Here is a 17,584-nt window from a genome sequence, read left to right as displayed (position 1 = left end):
GGGCAAATCTGTTTTCATTCCTACAGAAATATCCTACATATGATGTCACACTACTTATGATTTCTTACATCCCTTTTCTTTATGTCTGTCCATTGCAATTAAGATTAGCTATTCATTCTTGGTATCTGTGAATATTGTTATAAATGACCAAAAAGAGAGTTTACCATTACCTCATTAGTGATGATGAACTCCGTGCATATTAGAATATTATTCAGCCTATGTGTACAATATTAGACCTAAGTCAGCAGTACATCTTTGCATGTTGTAAATCTCATTGAAAGACATTTCTTGTTGGGGTATTCTAAATCAGGGATCAGGGATTCCTCTGAGAAAAATTACTTAGCTGAAGAATAACCAATCACTAGAAAAAGCTTTGTCCAATCTGTCATTAAGACAAAGCAAACAAAAGTTTATTCATATAACTGTGCCTTTGTTTTTCACCTGTCAATCAACAGTAAAGTTCTCTCTGTTGATGTAAACAAAATTCCACTATGTACTTTTCTAGTGAGTCCTCTATTTACTGCCATGAACACCTGTCTGTAGAAAGGGAGTATTGTTCATCTTAGAAATAAACAAAATAACAGAATGTTCATTTTAGTCAAGGTTTTCACCATTCATGTGAACAAAGTTCCAGTGTCAAATGAGTCATCTATTTTTAGCATTTAACACCTGTTAATCAAAATGGAATATTGTTCAGCTTAGAGGCAAACAAAATACCAGAATACTCATTTCAGTAAAGGTTTTTACCATTGTTGTAAACAGGTTTTTGCCATCGTTGTAAACAAAATTCCAGTGTCATTTTCAAATGAGTCATCTATTGTTTGCCTTTAAAACACCCATCCATCAAAAGGGAATATTGTTCAGCTTTGAAGTAAACAAAATTACAGGATGTTCATTTCACATACTTGGGCAGTGTTCTCTTTGTTTCATGTCTATTGTCAAAGTGACAAGACACCTGCTGTGAAGAGGAGAGTTACAAGCTCAAAAGTCACAGGTGGCAGGTGTGGAAAATACTGCTGGCACAATGCCATTCTCATTCTAAACAAAGGTGTACTGTAGTTGTATTTACAGTCAGCATATAAAGCAGATTTTCTGAACTCACCATGACCTGTTTCTGTAATTATCTTTTGCACTTGCTGTGACTTTTCATGATGAACTAAAATGAAAAGAGTTGTATATGATGTCATGTTAATGGTACTATTTTGTTTTGCAAACAGGCCTTTGTTACAACTCTGTGATGCTCTGCTAGTCATGGGTGAGTTTCAGCCATTGACAAAAAGTTCTTTAAAGTGATATTTCATTCAATATCTTTTCTTGGAAGTATCTAATTTATCAAGCCTGCACTGAGAATTATACACATCATATATGTCCCAGTAGTTTACCAGTTCGGTAGATATCTACTGGAGATGTGGATATAGTGAAAAATATCACATGTATTACCTCATGAATGTCTTTTGGTTAGTGTTATACACATCATATATGTCACAGTAGTTTACCAGTTTGGTAGATATTTACAGGAGATGTGAATATAGTGAAAAATATCATATGTATTACCTCATGAATGTTTTTTGGTTGGTATTATACACATCATATATGTCACAGTAGTTTACCAGTTCGGTAGATATGTACAGGAGATGTGGCTATAATGAAAAATATCACATGTATTACCTCATGAATGCTTTTTGGTTGGTATTATACACATCATATATGTCACAGTGGGTTACCAGTTCAGTAGATATTGTATCTACAGAAGATGTGGATATAGTGAAAAATATCATGTGTATTACCTCATGAATGCTTTTTGGTTGGTATTAAACACATCATATATGTCACAGTGGGTTACCAGTTCAGTAGATATTTATCTACAGAAGATGTGGATATAGTGAAAAATATCATATTTATTTCCTCATGAATGGTTTTTGGTTGGTACAAGTAGTTGATGTAGATGCAAATCTTAGTTTCCCTTCATGTAAAAAAAAAAAGACCCCTGCAAATGCATAACAGGGTTTGCCCATGTATGAAAGACAGTGTCATGAATATGACTACTGTTATATGAATTTTCAAAATTATGTGCACACGTCTTCCACCAACGAGTTGTATTTAATCACACCAGGGGGGGGGGGGGGGGTTGGGGGGCGTTTCATGAAGGAACTTGTCGGATAAAATATCTGACAAGTCAATTATATCCGACAAGTTTTGAGAGATTCTTTAGTCTGATTGGCTGATTTCTCTGAACTTGTCGGATATAATTGACTTGTCGGACATTTTATCCGACAAGTTCCTTCATGAAATGCCCCCCAGAAGTACACTGATCCTTGACACAAATCAGTGCTGCTTAATGTTATGCTTGTCCCTTTTTAACCCGTGACACATTTCCTTTATCATTCGTTTGTAGGGGAGTTTGATGATGATGACTTGAAAAGCCTCCTCATCTTGATCGATCCAGCAACCTTTGATGAAACATACAAGAAAGGTATACAGACAGAAAGTTACACTGTACCTGCAGTATTTTAAATATTTTACCAATTACCTTATTGTATTACGTGTAAGTCCAATTCACTGTCATGTTACCTCATTGAGATGGTACGATAGAAAATGCCCTTAGTAAAGAGTAGGGGGCAAATGAAAATTTTGTCTTTTTATCTCCACACTAAATCTGTTTATACATGTACTTTTAACATAATGTGTGATGCTAAATCAGTATCAGATGTCATCTTTGAAACAAAGGCTATGATCTCATGTCTTTTGGTATAAAGTGAAGTGCAATGTTGCAGATAAAGCAAACTAGTGGTCACTTTGAATCCTAGGGGTCAGCGAGACGGTGGGAATGCTACAGATGCATCTGGATGAGCCGGTCAAGCTAGCCATGTGCTTCCTCCTCCAGCACCTATGTGACAGCCAGCTCAGGCATCGTGTCGAGTCCATCATCAACTTCTCTGAAGACTTTGTCGCCGAGTGTCAAGCTGTGAGTGACCATTTCTTCTTTCAATATTTCTCCTTCCTTTTGCCAAGTCATGAATGATATAAGCATCCCCCCACCAAAAAAAAAAAATTAAAAAAATCATAACCCTAACAGGTCATTCATCTCTACATTTCCAGTAGTAATGAATCTAAGGTGATTTCGCAGTTACAAGTAGTGTATGTTAAGAAACAAATGTAAATTATTATACAAATTCACCACAACTACACCTATTATTTTGAGTGAACATTATTGAGACTTGTCTTTTGGTTTATGAGAAAGTGAGATTCCCTCCAGTTGTGCTCGTAAGAATCAGGACAATGTCTTGACATGTATCATTTTGTAGCTACCATCTTCCTACATAACTTATATCAAGTGATGCTTAAATTGAAGAGAAATCTTAAGAGACTATCTGAGTATTCTGCTAATCTGAAAAATATCCTTAGTACTCAAAGATTAACTTTTTTGAAACAATGGTACATTTCATTGAAAGGAATGAGGTGAAGTTCTAACTTGTAGACTTATTTCTTATTCCTCAATCACGAAGTGAATTTAAGGTTCCTGCCATATTTAAGAAGCATTCATTAATAGTTGGTCACTATGAATGCAGTGCACAGTGATCCCTCACAAATCCATGTTGCACATCGCAATATTTTATCCTCTGTTAACACTGACATGCCTTAAAGTTCAAGCTTGTTTTCTTGTCATTGCTGTTTCTTTCTACTTATTTGATCAGGATCAACTAAGAAGATTTCTGGAAGTGAGGAACACAGACATGCCTCCTGTTATAGCAGCCAAGAAAACCAGAGAGTTCAGATCAACTCCTCAAGAACAGGTAAAGTAATGATAACAATTAACAAGGAATTACTTTGTATTACTGGCAGGCAGGTAGTTTTGATACATAGTTTTGTACCATGATGGCATTAAAAGCTTTAAAACCCATCATCATCAAGGGCATTTAGCTTTTTCAACACCATGTGATAATCATAATTTTCCTTTTTAAAAAAGTTTCACATTGCTAGGCATAACAGTGACTTTGCACTCCCGTCATCTTTGTTAACTCCATGTGACATTCAATGAGACCATACTGTTACTGTTTTCTCATAACTGTGGTAACAGATGCGGATGCTGCTGAACTTTAAGGAGGGCGACAGCGCCATGTGTCCGTGCCGGGAGGACCTGAGGGGCGTGCTGCAGGAGTTCCACACCACCCTGGCCATGCACTGTGGTGTGCATGAGACTCAGGAAGAGACAGGGGTAGAGAGCGGGTCCCTGATCCGCCGCTTCTTCTCCTGGCTTGGAGGCAAGAAAAAGGAGGCGAGTGCAGCAGGGTCTACCCTGCAGGAGAAGTTCTCTAGCGGTGAGTGAATGGACATTTGGCTGTGGGATGGAAATATTGCGATGAACCCTTATTGAGACATTCCTTTGTTTTGGTTTGAAGCTTTGTGCCTCTTTTCAACATTCTTTTATTGAGTATTTGTTTATTCAGTGAAAGTAAATCAATCTCTGCAGTAATTTGTCACTAATGTGCATTAAAGCCCATGGAGATGCTTTATATTAACATTTCTTTTTTATGAAGAATTACATTTCATTCATGTTAAAACATGCATACTTTCTCAAAAATCAAAATGTTTGTTGAACTTATTATTTTGTGTAGGAAGGTGTATTGGTGCATTGCTGACTTGTTAACATGTGCTGTAATGGTAACTGAGCATTTTTTGAAAACGTCATCAAAAAGTGTCAATATAGAAGAAGGGCAGTACTACTACAACTGTCATAAAGTGCCACTGCTGTACTTCTTCTTGAATGATGAAATTGGTCTCTCTTTGGTTTTCACATGTTCATTTGGTTCTGACTTGACGATCAAAACATCTTTCAAAAAACATATTTTGCAGACTCTCTGTCACACCTCATCTCCAACACCATGATCAAGTGGGCAGAGGAGAAGCATATCGAAGACCCAACACTAGTCAGAGAGATGTTCAACCTCCTTCACAGGCAGTATGATGGAGTAGGAGAGGTAAAGACATTTGAGGAACTTTTTGCATTGAGGGTGGTTTCTTTAGTTCTGTTTTTTCCTCAGTTCTGCTGATATCTCTGTGTATATTGTCAATTGATGTTTTAATTTGTCTTTGTTTTTGTTTTGTTTTTGTGTGTGTTTTTCTTTCTAAAGAACAGAGCCCTGCCCAAATAACAATCTGTGTTCTTAATTGCTTTCTGTAGGCCCTATCTTCCTTTTAAGACCATGACATAATAGCATTTATGACCTTGTTTAGGAATCCATTTGGGGAAAGTCTGAGAGATTCTAGTTGCATGTACAGTTGTACATTGTATGAGAGTCCTGGTTTTGATTTGAGCATATAAAGGGAATTGATCATGATTGCTGAGAATTTGTGTTGGCTATTCAAGTGAAAATGGAGTTTTAGAAGAAAATGCAGCCCTAGAATGGCTATATATGTTATCAAAGTTTGCTGAGAGTTGACCTAGCTTAATGCAAAAATCACCAAAATCTAAAAGGGGGAATTAATTACATGTAACAGGAAAATGACAGAACGTTACTTGTAAGATCTAAACATATCTGTAAGCAAAAAAAAAAAAAAAAAAATAATAATAATAATAATAAAATAATGATAATAAAAATAATTGCTAGAATTACTGGAAAAGAGCTTGCTGTGAACAGAAGTCATTACCCTGCATTTTGCAGGTGATTTCAATATGTGAGGCTAGAGGCTCGATGTACCTTTGGTACTTATTCGTGACTGATTGAAAGGCCACTGAATGAATTGTGTGGAGTATTCTGGATATATTCTGCATTGTGATTACCATTCATGTGTTTCTGTCCTCCTTACCCTCTGAACAGCTGTGCCGTGCCTTGAACAAAACCTATGTAGTTAGTAACTGCCAGTGTGAGGACATTGTTCACCTTTTGACCTCTCTGGGTCAAATCAGGTCACTGCTGACCGTGCAGATGGGCTCTGTGGAAGAAGAAGCTCTCATCAAACACTTGTGGTAAGTAGGACAAAGGTCAGGTGTGAAACTCTTTGTGAATGGCTGAAGAGTTGCCTAGTTTTATTCTCTTCCTCTTTCTTTCTCTTTTATATGTTTATCTGTCTATATCTATATATTTTTGTTTTCTCTTTCTGCCTCATGTATTTGCTTTTTATATCAGTTGATTTGCAAAGGTGTTTATGGAAGCTTTTCAAGTATGCCATAAGTTGGACCAGGAAACTGACAGAGCATGTTACTTTTAAGATCAAAATGTAATTCTAAGCCAAAATTTATTTTTTTTTGAAGGAAGTTTATTGTTTGTATATTGCCTTCGGTTTTTATATCAGTAAATGTCACCTCATACACAATAAAGTCATATGCTAGTGTCAGATGTAGATGTCGATGTAGATACTATGCTGTATATACTTTAATATAAATGTTCTGAAGCAAGACTTTGAATGCATATGACAAAACACTTGTGTATATTCAGGACATAGTGCTGGAAACTACTGTACTGTACTGTACTGTACTGGAAACTATGCATTGAATGTTAGAGGCAGCTTGCGAAAATTTCATGCTGCGAAAAAGGCCATTGTCACCAATTCACGAAAAATTTCATGGCACAAAAATATTGTGTTTTACAGTATCTAGGAATCACAGTGTACATGTAGTATCTATCACACAGGATGATTGTTACAGAAACTTTGCTTATGAAGATGATGGGCAGCCAGATAAGAAGTTATGATGATTTGGGGAATGAAATATGTTTCATATGTCATCCTGTCAGAAGCCCATGGAAGTTAGTTCAGAAGATTTGATACAGGTGTACCATGCCTGCAGTTTTTGATACTGACCCCCCCCCCCCCAAAAAAAAAAAAAAAAAAAAATTCTTCTTTTTATAATGGATCTTTGTGTGTGTGTCTGTGCATTTTTGTTGTAATCTAGGGAGCTGACAGATAACAAGGTATTCTACCAGCACCCTGATCTGATGCGTGCCCTCTGTGTTCATGAGACGGTCATGAACGTGATGGTCAATGTCCTGGAGAAGCACCAGACATCCGTCCAGCTGACCAGTGACCAGGATGCAGGCCCATCCACCCAGAGTCAGGCTTCTGCCAGTGCTACACCTGTACAACCCAGCAAGAACCAGGTCAGTTTCCAAGAAATAGGATCAAAACTGGTATAGTAATATGAAATACTGGTGAATTCAAAGTTGTTTAGTGTATGCGTTATGATTATAGCCTGGACAAATAAGAAATACATCCTTCCTAAACATGATAAAGGTAAGAATTGATTTTGACAGAACTATGATGGATATACAGCTGTAAATGAAGAGTGAACTTGATTGATGTTAAAGATCAATTACAAAATGAAAAACCAGAGTTGGTGATACATGTAGAAAGTCCTGTAAACACTGAATGCATAGACCTAGCAGTAGAATGGTAGACTTCTGTAAATATCTGTAGTATTCATGTTCTCTGTAATGAAATGAGACAAAAATCTAGCAGTACATTTTATATTGTGTCACCAATGTCACCAGACTAGAAAGCAGTGTTACAATACTTTTTTTTTCTTAAATTGTGTGATAAGCTGTTAGTAATTCAAGGGATGTTACATACACTGTAGCTTCAGAATCTGTAATGCGTCACTCTCTATGAACAGAAGGATGATGAATTCATTTTCAGAGGCAATGCCGCTAAAAAGAAGAGAAATTCCTAATGACATCAGTCTCCATGATTAGGACATAATATGATACATACCTTGGATTTATGATTTACTTTCAATGATTTACAGTTTTATTTCAGAAGTTGATTTTATTTCAGAAGTAAAATTCCTGTTTTACATTAAGAGAATTTTGAGTAATCTATGATTTTGTGGCTGTCACTGTAGTTCCCCCAATTTTTTGTCCTTGTTGAGCGATGACTTCCAGAGAGACTTGTTCAGAAAGTCTCTTTTCTCTCACAAACAAAACTCAACACATACCAATCCCCTATTGTTGTTCCGACCGACCTGTACCCCACAAACTCCCAACCAACTCAAACCCCCCCGACAGGATTTCAACCGTGAATTGATCACAGCGTGCTCACGGTTCCTCAGCTACTTCTGTCGCGTCAGCCGTCGTAACCAGATGGCCTGCTTCGATCACATCACATACTTTTTAGAACAGAGTGACATTGGACTTTGTAAGTTGCCCTCCTTTTTGTGAACCAGATGCAGAACTCAAAGAGGGTTCCATCTGAACAACCACATACTAACACGTCATATGCAGGAATTGCACTAGTGACACCAACATACAGACATGAATGTGCTTGCCTCACGGACTGTATTTGGGCAGAGAGGTTGCTGTATATGTTGCACGAATTCCCCAGTGCGTACTGCGTCCATTTTATGGCATGGACAGGCAACACAGTAATGCATGTGTGAGCGTTTTGTGGAATGGCTCTACCTACAAGTATGGTTGAGAGTGGATTTTTTTTTTTTTTTTTGATGTGTAAAGCATACAACTTTATTGTTCATGGCATGGTAAGGTTTGCTAATTCTACAGAGTTGAAAATAACATTCCAATATCATGTGTATCTTGTATGGATAAAGGTCTACAGTATATCAAAGCTCTTATAACCATTCCCTCTTCAACAGCACCATCACATGTATTGTAGCTGCCACCAGTTTTCGAAGCAAGATGGTACACTTACTTGAAGTCTGGACTAAGAATTATATAGTCATAGAATCAATGATGATATGTAGTCCCTTTTTTGTTTTGTCCTTTCCTTTTCAAGCATGCATGATACTAACAGAATACAGTACATCTTTCACCCTTAAAAAAAGAGTAGAGTTTGATTTGATATGTAGAGTAATGTGGAATGCAGGTGTGATGACTGATCAATACTGCATAATTGAAAGTTTAATGATTATTACACTCTAGGCCTCTGAGAGTGAGTTACCAACAAACCTGAATATATATAGTTGAGCATTGAGAAATGAGAGTAATTCTGTTTTTACATGTACTTGTAAGTATACACATGTATATTGCATCCTCCAGTTTCTTATGAGATATGAGTCTTTACCTGTGAGGCAAAGTTGATGCAGCTGTCATGAATCAACCATAATTATGTAATCAAAATGATGTACTAACCCGTTTAGGACGGGCTGATTTTGCTACAACACCCATTTCCCATAGACCCCTGCCCGAGTAAACTCTCAACAGGTTAAAATGATTTGAACTCCCACTGACACAAGCATATACCGAGGTACAATGTGTGTGTGGGTCTGGCTTTGGATTGAGTTGTAGGAAACTACAGACCTTTTTTCACATACTGTATATGCCAAATATATCGCGAGGTTTTTATTTTTGCGAATTTCGCGAGTCGGGTGCTATTCACGAAATTGAAGACACGTTAAAATATTGACTCTGATCCTAATATGAGTGTGATGTGCATACTTATTTTCTCCATATACAACTGTAGTACTGTACTCCACGATCGCAAATTTAACCACTCGCGAAATCATCGGGAAGTCCCTATTCGCAAAAATTTACACTCGCTAAATATATGGCGTATACAGTAGTCTATTAGCATGCAAAAATCGGGTAGATACATGAAGTATGGAACTGCTGTGAATCAAACAGTACACCCGAGTTTTTACAATGTAACATGTAATTAAGAAGCATGCAGGAATGCTTTGAAGAGTTGAAGATAAGTTAATGTATTTTTTAAACCCTTCCTCAACATGTGCACTGCATTTCATGACCATTTGCAGATGTTCCACAAGTTTGCACCAATGTCTGACATACAATGTACATGTAGTTTGTGGATACTTTACAGGCAATATAGTCTTCTTCCAAAAATTTACATGCCAATTTCCAATTGGAATGTACATTTGTACCATGGGATTTCTATATAGAACAATGCACTTTACAATTATGATATGTTTGTTTGTTTGTTTGTTTGTTTTTTTTTACATTATATGAAGGGCGGTAGCAATTTGACTTTTCTCTGGTCTCATTATGACATTTGTATTTCTTTAAAGCTACAGGCTGGCATTGATCATAAATGATGCATTTCCAAAATTAAGCATGCTTCATGTACATGTTATCTACAGTTATATTGAAGGCTTTTCATATTTTCCAATATTGTCTCCTCCACATTTGATATTTGATGTTATATGAGAAACACAACATCACACAGTCATCTGCTGGAGCAGGGGGAAATGTGAAGCAGTATGCTGGTACACTACATTGTAGTGTGTATCAAGACTGCTAGCTCATGTTTTGTCGTAGTGAAACAATTGAATGTATGTAAGGTGATGACATGGGTGCATACTACCATGATAGTGCATTGTATTGAGAAAAGCACCCTTCTAGATGAGCTGGGAATGCCAAATGTCCAGCATGGCTTCAGTCGAGTAGTATTTTTGAGATGGGGTAAATAAAAGGTTAAAAGTACTATTTACATTGTAGCTCTTGATAGTGCAGTGCCATGCATTGCATCATTTATACATACACAGATAAAGCACCAATTACCAGCATGGAATTTGCTGCAGTGGTTTGATATTAACTACCTTTCTCCATGATAACCCCATCCACCCCCCCCCCCCCCCCCCCCGCCCCCATCCATGGCATAGACCCAGCATCCCACACCGACCCAACCGTGAGTGTGTTTTTTTGCATTCGTCGTTTGATTGTTCTTCTTGTCAGACATGTGTGTACCCGTTCCTTTCCCTACGGACGCAGCTGTGCCAGGCGCAGGACCGGTTTGCCCGCGAGCTGATCGCAAGCTGCTGCCGATTCCTCTGCTACTTTTGCCGCACCAGCCGGCAAAATCAGCGAGCCATGTTCGATAAGCTAATCTACCTCCTAGATCATGGCTTCATGGGTCTGTGTGAGTAGAGTGTAGCTTAACATTGAACACTCATAACTTGATACTTATTAAACCTCTACGTGTATTATGATGTAAAAATGCAGGAATGCTATTTCTCCTTTTACACTTTCTTAGATCTATGAGGTAACATGACTTGAGCTTTTAATTCACTTCTTATATAAATTCTTTCACTTTTCAGCTCATACAGTAATTTGTAAACCTTAATATTCTATTGTCATTTATCCGATCTCCCTCTGACCAAATCTCATACTTTCTTTTTGATATCGTCTCTTTCGATGCTGTGTCAATAATGTACACGACATCCACTATGCAGACACAGTTAACGTCTGTGATGAAGAAATAACTTCCAGCATTTCAAATTTCAGCAGATTAATTTTAACGAGTTAAACATTTTCTATAGTTACGGGTAGTTTGAATGTAATGTAAACTTAAATACAAGTTGGTATTAGAATCCTCTTGTGTATCTGTAAATTTTAATACTATGCTTACAGTTTTTAATCTGGCATAGAAAATGTGTCCTTTGAATTAAAAAAAAAAAGAAAGCCAGAACTGTATTGTTTAAAAAGTCTCAGACTTTAGCAGTTTGTTTACTTTCCAATATCCAAGGCACTTGGGCGTTATATTCAGTATCCAGTATGACCAGGACTTATTCTTTGCTTTGTTCATGTGTTTGCTGACTACCAGTCTTATCTTTTGCACTATTGTGTTGATACTAATTTTCACCTTGTAGATAGAAGCATGCATGGATTTTAATTTGTGTGCTTTTTTGTTTTGATTACTTTTTTGAGCATGTGTGTTTTATTATTGATTTTTCTATGATTTTGTGATTTAGTTTTGTTTGCCCTCACTTTCACAATTTGATTTACAAATTATTTTTATTACATATATCTATGTTCCATTCACAAGGCTATTGCATTTTCAATGCTTAAATGAAAGTTTCACCATAAATCTTAAGGAGTCAAATAAATGCCTCTAGCACATCCATATCCAGCAAATTCAGAAAAACAAAGCTTTCATAATTTGTACTTGCTACAACGTAGTTACACCTCTGTTATCAGTAAATTTACTTTGGTATATCAAGAGTTACTTAATACAGTCATTTTATCCTTATCTTCCCAAGTTTCAAAGAAGAAGTGGACAATTAGAATACATACAAGAAGCAAGTATTGGGTAAACTACAGTGGAGAACTTGTACCCGCATTGCTGCAGTCATAACCTGGAGAATATTTTGTCTTTGAGGCTTTGACTACTGTAAGTTTTCAGACCGTTCAACTTGCGTTTATTCCATCCTCCTTACTCTCTTTTACATATGGTGACTTTCTGTAGCCTACCCTTCACTGCGAGGCTCCTGCCCGCTGGACGTGGCTGCAGCCTCGCTGATGGACAACAACGAGCTGGCCCTTGCCTTACGGGAGCAGCACCTAGAAAAGGTCATCACCTTCCTGTCCCGCTGTGGGGTTCAGGACAACGCCCGGCTACGCACCATGGAGAAGCCTCTACCAGGCTGGGATCCACTGGATGGTGAACGCTATCTTGACTTCATGCGGCACGCAGTCTGGGTCAATGGTATGTACGATTGTAGGCCTATTGTGGCTATGATTAGTCATAAGCACGTCATTCTCAACATTTTGCCCAGATTATATACGTATATGAACACTGCTCCTTTTCTTCTCTTAATTGGTCTATTTTCAACAACTGAAATAATTATTGATTTGATTAACTGATCAATTCTTTATTGACACCTGACTAGTGACCAAAGATTGAATTTTACAGATGTGCAATGTACATATACAAAAAAATATACATTGACGTAAAAGTAATTATTTCATGTACATGAATGTGCCAAACCAGTCATTAAAAATTCCATTCAAATAATTTGAATGTCAAACATAGAGGAATAGTTTACTTAGTGTCAAATCTGACCAAGGGTAGATTACAATTGGTCTGATTTGACCATCAAGGCAGGCCTTTGTACTGCATTTGTCATGAGCCCTTATTTCATGTAATTATTTCCTGATGTTATGCTGGCAGTCATAGGTAATCGAGATATCAGTGTCTTGTAAGAGGGAAGTTGATGTACTTTGTGTCAAACTCACTTGAGGAGCTCATCTGTTCCTTGTGTTGTGCTCCCAACCAGGCGAGACGGTGGAAGAGAATGCCAACCTGATTGTGAGAATGCTGATCAGGCATCCAGAGTGCCTTGGTCCCGCCCTGAGAGGAGAAGGGAAGGGCCTACTGGCTGCCATGGAAGAGGCCATTGACCTCTCAGAGACCACCGAGGAGGGCTACCTCATCTCAGCTCCAACCATGGCCATCAGTGAGGAGGACGGAGAGAGCAGGCCAATAGATGCAGCAGGGTAAGGAGGGAGTTCCCTCATCATCATCAGTAGAGTGAGGGGGTGTTATGCAACCACCGGCTGTAGCAAGGGTAGGCCTTTGGTATGTGTTTGCAGATGTTGCAGCTTTGGGGTAAAAGTGTACTGTTTGCACGTCATGCAGATTCACTGTCTTAAAAGGTTCATTTTGAATAGCAGCATTTGTAACAGCTTGAACTGAACACCTTGTATCTACCACAGTAGTAGAAACAACATAGATCATCAATTTGCCATACGTTGTAGTTTCAGTCTACATCATCAATGAATTGTTACACCCAGGATAGAAACAGATCTCACAAAGGAGAGGTGTATCTTAGAAGATTTTATAGTGGTTTTAAACATCTGATGTACAATTGTAGTGCATGAGATGTAACCTGACACCCAATTACAGGAATTCATGGAACAATGTTTCCCCTTCTCTCAAGGCAAGGTGAAGAGTCCAGTGAGGATGAAGACGATGTCGACACCGGTGGTGCCATCTTGACCTTCTACGCAACCTTGATTGACCTCCTTGGGCGATGTGCTCCCGACGAGAACCTCTTGTCTCGGGGCCGGACTGAGCCCCAGAGGATCCGGGCCATCCTGCAGAGCTTGGTCCCACTGGATGACCTTGTGGGAGTCTTGAATCTCAAGTTTGTCCTGCCATCACCTCAGAAGATCTATGAGAAGAAGGATGGTGAGTGTTCTCAATGCTCATCAAGCTTCTCATTGTTTTTATCCCTTAATCTTTAAAAGCCTCTCTTTATCCTACATGTACATGTTTAACCCATTGAGGATGAGTCCCGAGTATACTCAGGCAGATGTCTTTGGGAAATGTGTGTTGTAGCAAAATCAGCCCATCCTCAATGGGTTAATGGAATTAATCAGTGTAAGACAGTGCTGCTGACACAGAGAATGTCATAAAGAAACAGAATATAAAAGGATATGATATATTTGCCCTCTCCATATTGAAAATAATCACAGTCTTATATACAAGAGTGGTGACATCATCTTACTGTTGTGTGACTTGATACAGATGGAGCAGGCAAGCCACTGGGAGCTGACTTAAAGGGCCTGACACCAGTGCACAAGGAGGCCATGCTTCTCTTCCTGGAGAGAGTGTATGGCATTGAAAACCAGGACCTCTTCTTCCAGCTCCTAGAGGTTGGCTTCCTGCCAGACTTGAGGGCCGCCACTACCATGGATACAGTTAGTCAACATCATCATCCTTTCTGATTTACCATCCTACATAGCACACTCTGCTTCATGAAGATTACTTACTTTTTGTTTTGTTTTGTTTGTGTGTGTGTTTTTTTTTTTTTGGGGGGGGGAGGAGGGGATTGGTATATGAAGGCAGCATCTTACAGTCAATGTTTATCTGAATTAGATGCTTGATATCTATATTTGCTTGAAATGAGTTTGATAGTCTTCAGTCATGAGCTGTTCTGCACTCTTCATAATTTTCTACGTTGTTTCATTTTGCCACACATACATTTGTAATCATGGTCCTTTTCCTGTAGTTTTCAGAATAGATGACTCATGTTGTCTTCGTCTGGGTAAGAAGAACTGACTGGTGTGCATTACTTGAATATGCAGGACATAATCACAAGTCTACAAATGAAACTGATTATTTGTGGGGGGGGGGGGTTGTCATTATTGTCATTCTAGGGTGCCATCATACTGTCATATTTTTTACAGGGAAGTGTCATGGTTCAACTCACTGATGTGGTCTATATGACAGAAAGGATAGAGGATGAATGTTGTAATCTTATGTTCTACCTAGAGAGATGTTGTGTTTGAAATGCCATGGAAGTGTGTCAAAAGTGTAAACTTTTAAAATCACTGGCAGGTGTTGAGAGGAACTTTTTCTTTGTGTTCCCATTAGCCGACAACCCACGACCATGACATGGCTCTCGCCCTCAACCGCTATCTCTGCAACTCTGTTCTGCCGCTGCTGACCCGTCACAGCGAGATGTTTGAGGACGCTGACCAGTACGCCTCCCTGCTGGACTCCACCCTCCACACCGTCTACCGGCTAGCCAGCTGCCGCTCACTGACCAGGGGACAGAGGGACACTGTGGCTGATTTCCTTGTTGCCTTAACCAGGTGAGTGGCAAAGGTACCAGGCTCCAAAACTGGGAACGTCAAATTACAGACGTTTCTGATATTTTGGTCTTGCATCTTGTATATGTGCCAGTGAAGACAAAAAAAATAAATAAATGATAATACACTAATTTATTCAAAGCAGGTTGACAGCAAAGTGTCTCAGTGTTGATCTAGTATTATACATTTAGGTCATGGTTCTACATACATGTACATGTGCAGTGGCAGTACTGATAAAGGATTATCACTGTGTTCAGTCTTTCAGCTGTGTAGATATATACATTACCTTCTGTTGGTTTGAATTCAAGTGCAGTTGCTCTGGTATGAATATAATATGTGCATGTAGACTTTCTCAAGTTTATTACATGTACTTTGCTTTCCATCTCCCTTGCAGGAGCTTGAAGCCTTCTATGATGCAGCGGCTGCTGAGAAAGCTCATCAACGATGTGCCTGTTCTAGCTGAATACTCATATGTAGCCTTGAAGGTAGGCACCGTCTGCTTAATATACTGTTTAGGCACATTAAAATTCAACATGGTAATGGCCCATTTAGACTCACATACACCGTCACATAGAAAGGGTCCTTCTGTGATTCTGTGTACATCGAAATGCATCAAAAATATTCCATTTATGCTTTAGCCTGACACCCGTCTGTGGTCTTGCATTTGGACACGAGTCATTTTACAAAGCAAATTCAACTCGGATGTGTATGTAGGGGCTATTATAGTTGTCATTCCTATCATCAAACTCAGAAGTGAAGTGAGAGTGTACTAGATGAAGACTTTTCACAGTGCCATGAAGGTGGACACAGTCCATAGAAGTGTGCCTAATCAGAAAAAAGCGTCAAAAGCAGAACCAAGTCAAATGCACAAATATTGTCTCAATACATTTTCGTTCCTGACCAGAAGTGCATCGGCAAAATACAGATGTTCATCGTAAGCACCTTTCCAAATGGACCATGCAACATTTGTACTTTGCATTAAAGGGACAATTCAGAGATATGTTGTATGATGTTTATCACAGATATATTCCTGCAGTGAAGAGAAAAAAGAAATCAAAATACCCGACCGATCAAATGCATTTAATCCTACTTTTTTTTTTCGTCTGTGTGCACACAATTGTTGTTCTTGTGTGAAAGCAATTTGTTAACGTTAATATGCCTCTGTGGAACATTGCAGATCCTTCAGCTGCACTACGAGCGATGCATCACATACTACGGCAGCAGTGGAGGATGGGGGAGTTTTGGGGCGGCCAATGATGAGGAGAAGCGTCTTACTATGATGCTCTTCACTGGTCTCTTTGATGCCCTGGCAGACAAGGTACAGTCAACATCTATGCTCTTCATCTGACTCATTATTTCTCAAGGGAGATTTTTTTTTTCTTTTTTATTCATAGACCTTTGTTCCTGTGGTAATGGAGTACCAGTTACTGCTGGAGTAATTTTTCCCCTGTTTTTCCTGGTTTTTTTTTTTTTTTTGCCTGTCTTGTCTACCAATTGTGCAAATATTTCTGCTTCCGAAGATGCAAATATGTCTGCTTCCGAAGAAATATGAAATACCTTTATTTGCATATTATCTGTAGCAAATGCAAAAAAAACACAAACAAAAACAAGCCAACCACGTAGGCAGTCAAAATACATTTAGTCAGTCATACTAACTGATATAACTGTTGAGTATTAATCTCTCATTGTAGGTGTATCTCATGTCTGCTTTGACTGCCTCAAAATGAACAAATGTTCCAAATATTGCCTTCAGTGCATCAACAAATATTTTACTATTCACAGCCAAGCAGAAACAAGCATGCCGGTTGACCTATGCAGCTGTGCATATTCATTGATATACACCATGTTATTGCAAAGCAACCTGTTTCATATGAGGAGTATATTCTATGGCTGATCTTTACCTGTATGATTATTTGATGTCATAACATACTGCCCTCTACAGGACTATGATGAAGAGCTGTTCGACCGTGCCCTGCCATGTCTGACTGCTATAGGCAGTGCCCTCCCACCAGACTACAGCATGTCGTATCACGATGAGAGCTATGTCAGGGAGTCCTGCTTTGACGCTGATGGCATCTACCAGCCAAAGCCTGTGGACACGAGCAAGTATGTTACAGTTGCACCGATGTTCACTGTCGTCTAGCTTTTATTCAATTTGTGTTTTTCTTGTTTGACTACAATTCAACATAGTTTCTAGTTGGGATACAGTTCAACATACTTTCTAGTTTGTTTGTTTGTTCATTGTTTTTTTACTGATGATGTTAAGTACTGCAGCAATATAAAATATGAAAAGAAGTGCAGCC

At 38.6% G+C, this 17,584-nt stretch overlaps 1 protein-coding gene across 1 annotated transcript; it reads left to right on the top strand.

The window, feature by feature from the left end:
- The first annotated feature begins 3,701 nt into the window (after positions 1-3,701).
- Positions 3,702-16,263, top strand: LOC140235274 (ryanodine receptor 2-like). Its single transcript, XM_072315309.1, has 13 exons — positions 3,702-3,794; positions 4,079-4,319; positions 4,855-4,979; positions 5,820-5,968; positions 6,893-7,097; positions 10,641-10,824; positions 12,151-12,390; positions 12,962-13,181; positions 13,625-13,875; positions 14,215-14,387; positions 15,064-15,284; positions 15,676-15,766; positions 16,186-16,263. The coding sequence occupies exons 1-13, from the start codon at positions 3,735-3,737 to the stop codon at positions 16,261-16,263; spliced, it is 2,238 nt and encodes a 745-aa protein (XP_072171410.1). The 5' UTR covers positions 3,702-3,734.
- Positions 16,264-17,584: the final 1,321 nt, after the last annotated feature.

This window comes from Diadema setosum, chromosome 1 (assembly GCF_964275005.1).
Source record: "Diadema setosum chromosome 1, eeDiaSeto1, whole genome shotgun sequence".
In the NCBI taxonomy this organism is placed as follows: Eukaryota; Metazoa; Echinodermata; class Echinoidea; order Diadematoida; family Diadematidae; genus Diadema; species Diadema setosum.
The sequence above is the reverse complement of the archived record's forward strand: the minus strand, read 5'-3'. Positions and strand labels throughout refer to the sequence as shown.

Excerpts from the sequence above, each read along its gene's own strand:
- LOC140235274 (XM_072315309.1), top strand. The coding sequence starts at position 3,735 with ATGCCTCCTGTTATAGCAGCCAAGAAAACCAGAGAGTTCAGATCAACT. Across the intron at positions 7,098-10,640 it reads TACAACCCAGCAAGAACCAG|ACATGTGTGTACCCGTTCCT; the intron begins GTCAGTTTCCAA and ends TCTTCTTGTCAG. Across the intron at positions 14,388-15,063 it reads CCGCCACTACCATGGATACA|CCGACAACCCACGACCATGA; the intron begins GTTAGTCAACAT and ends TGTTCCCATTAG.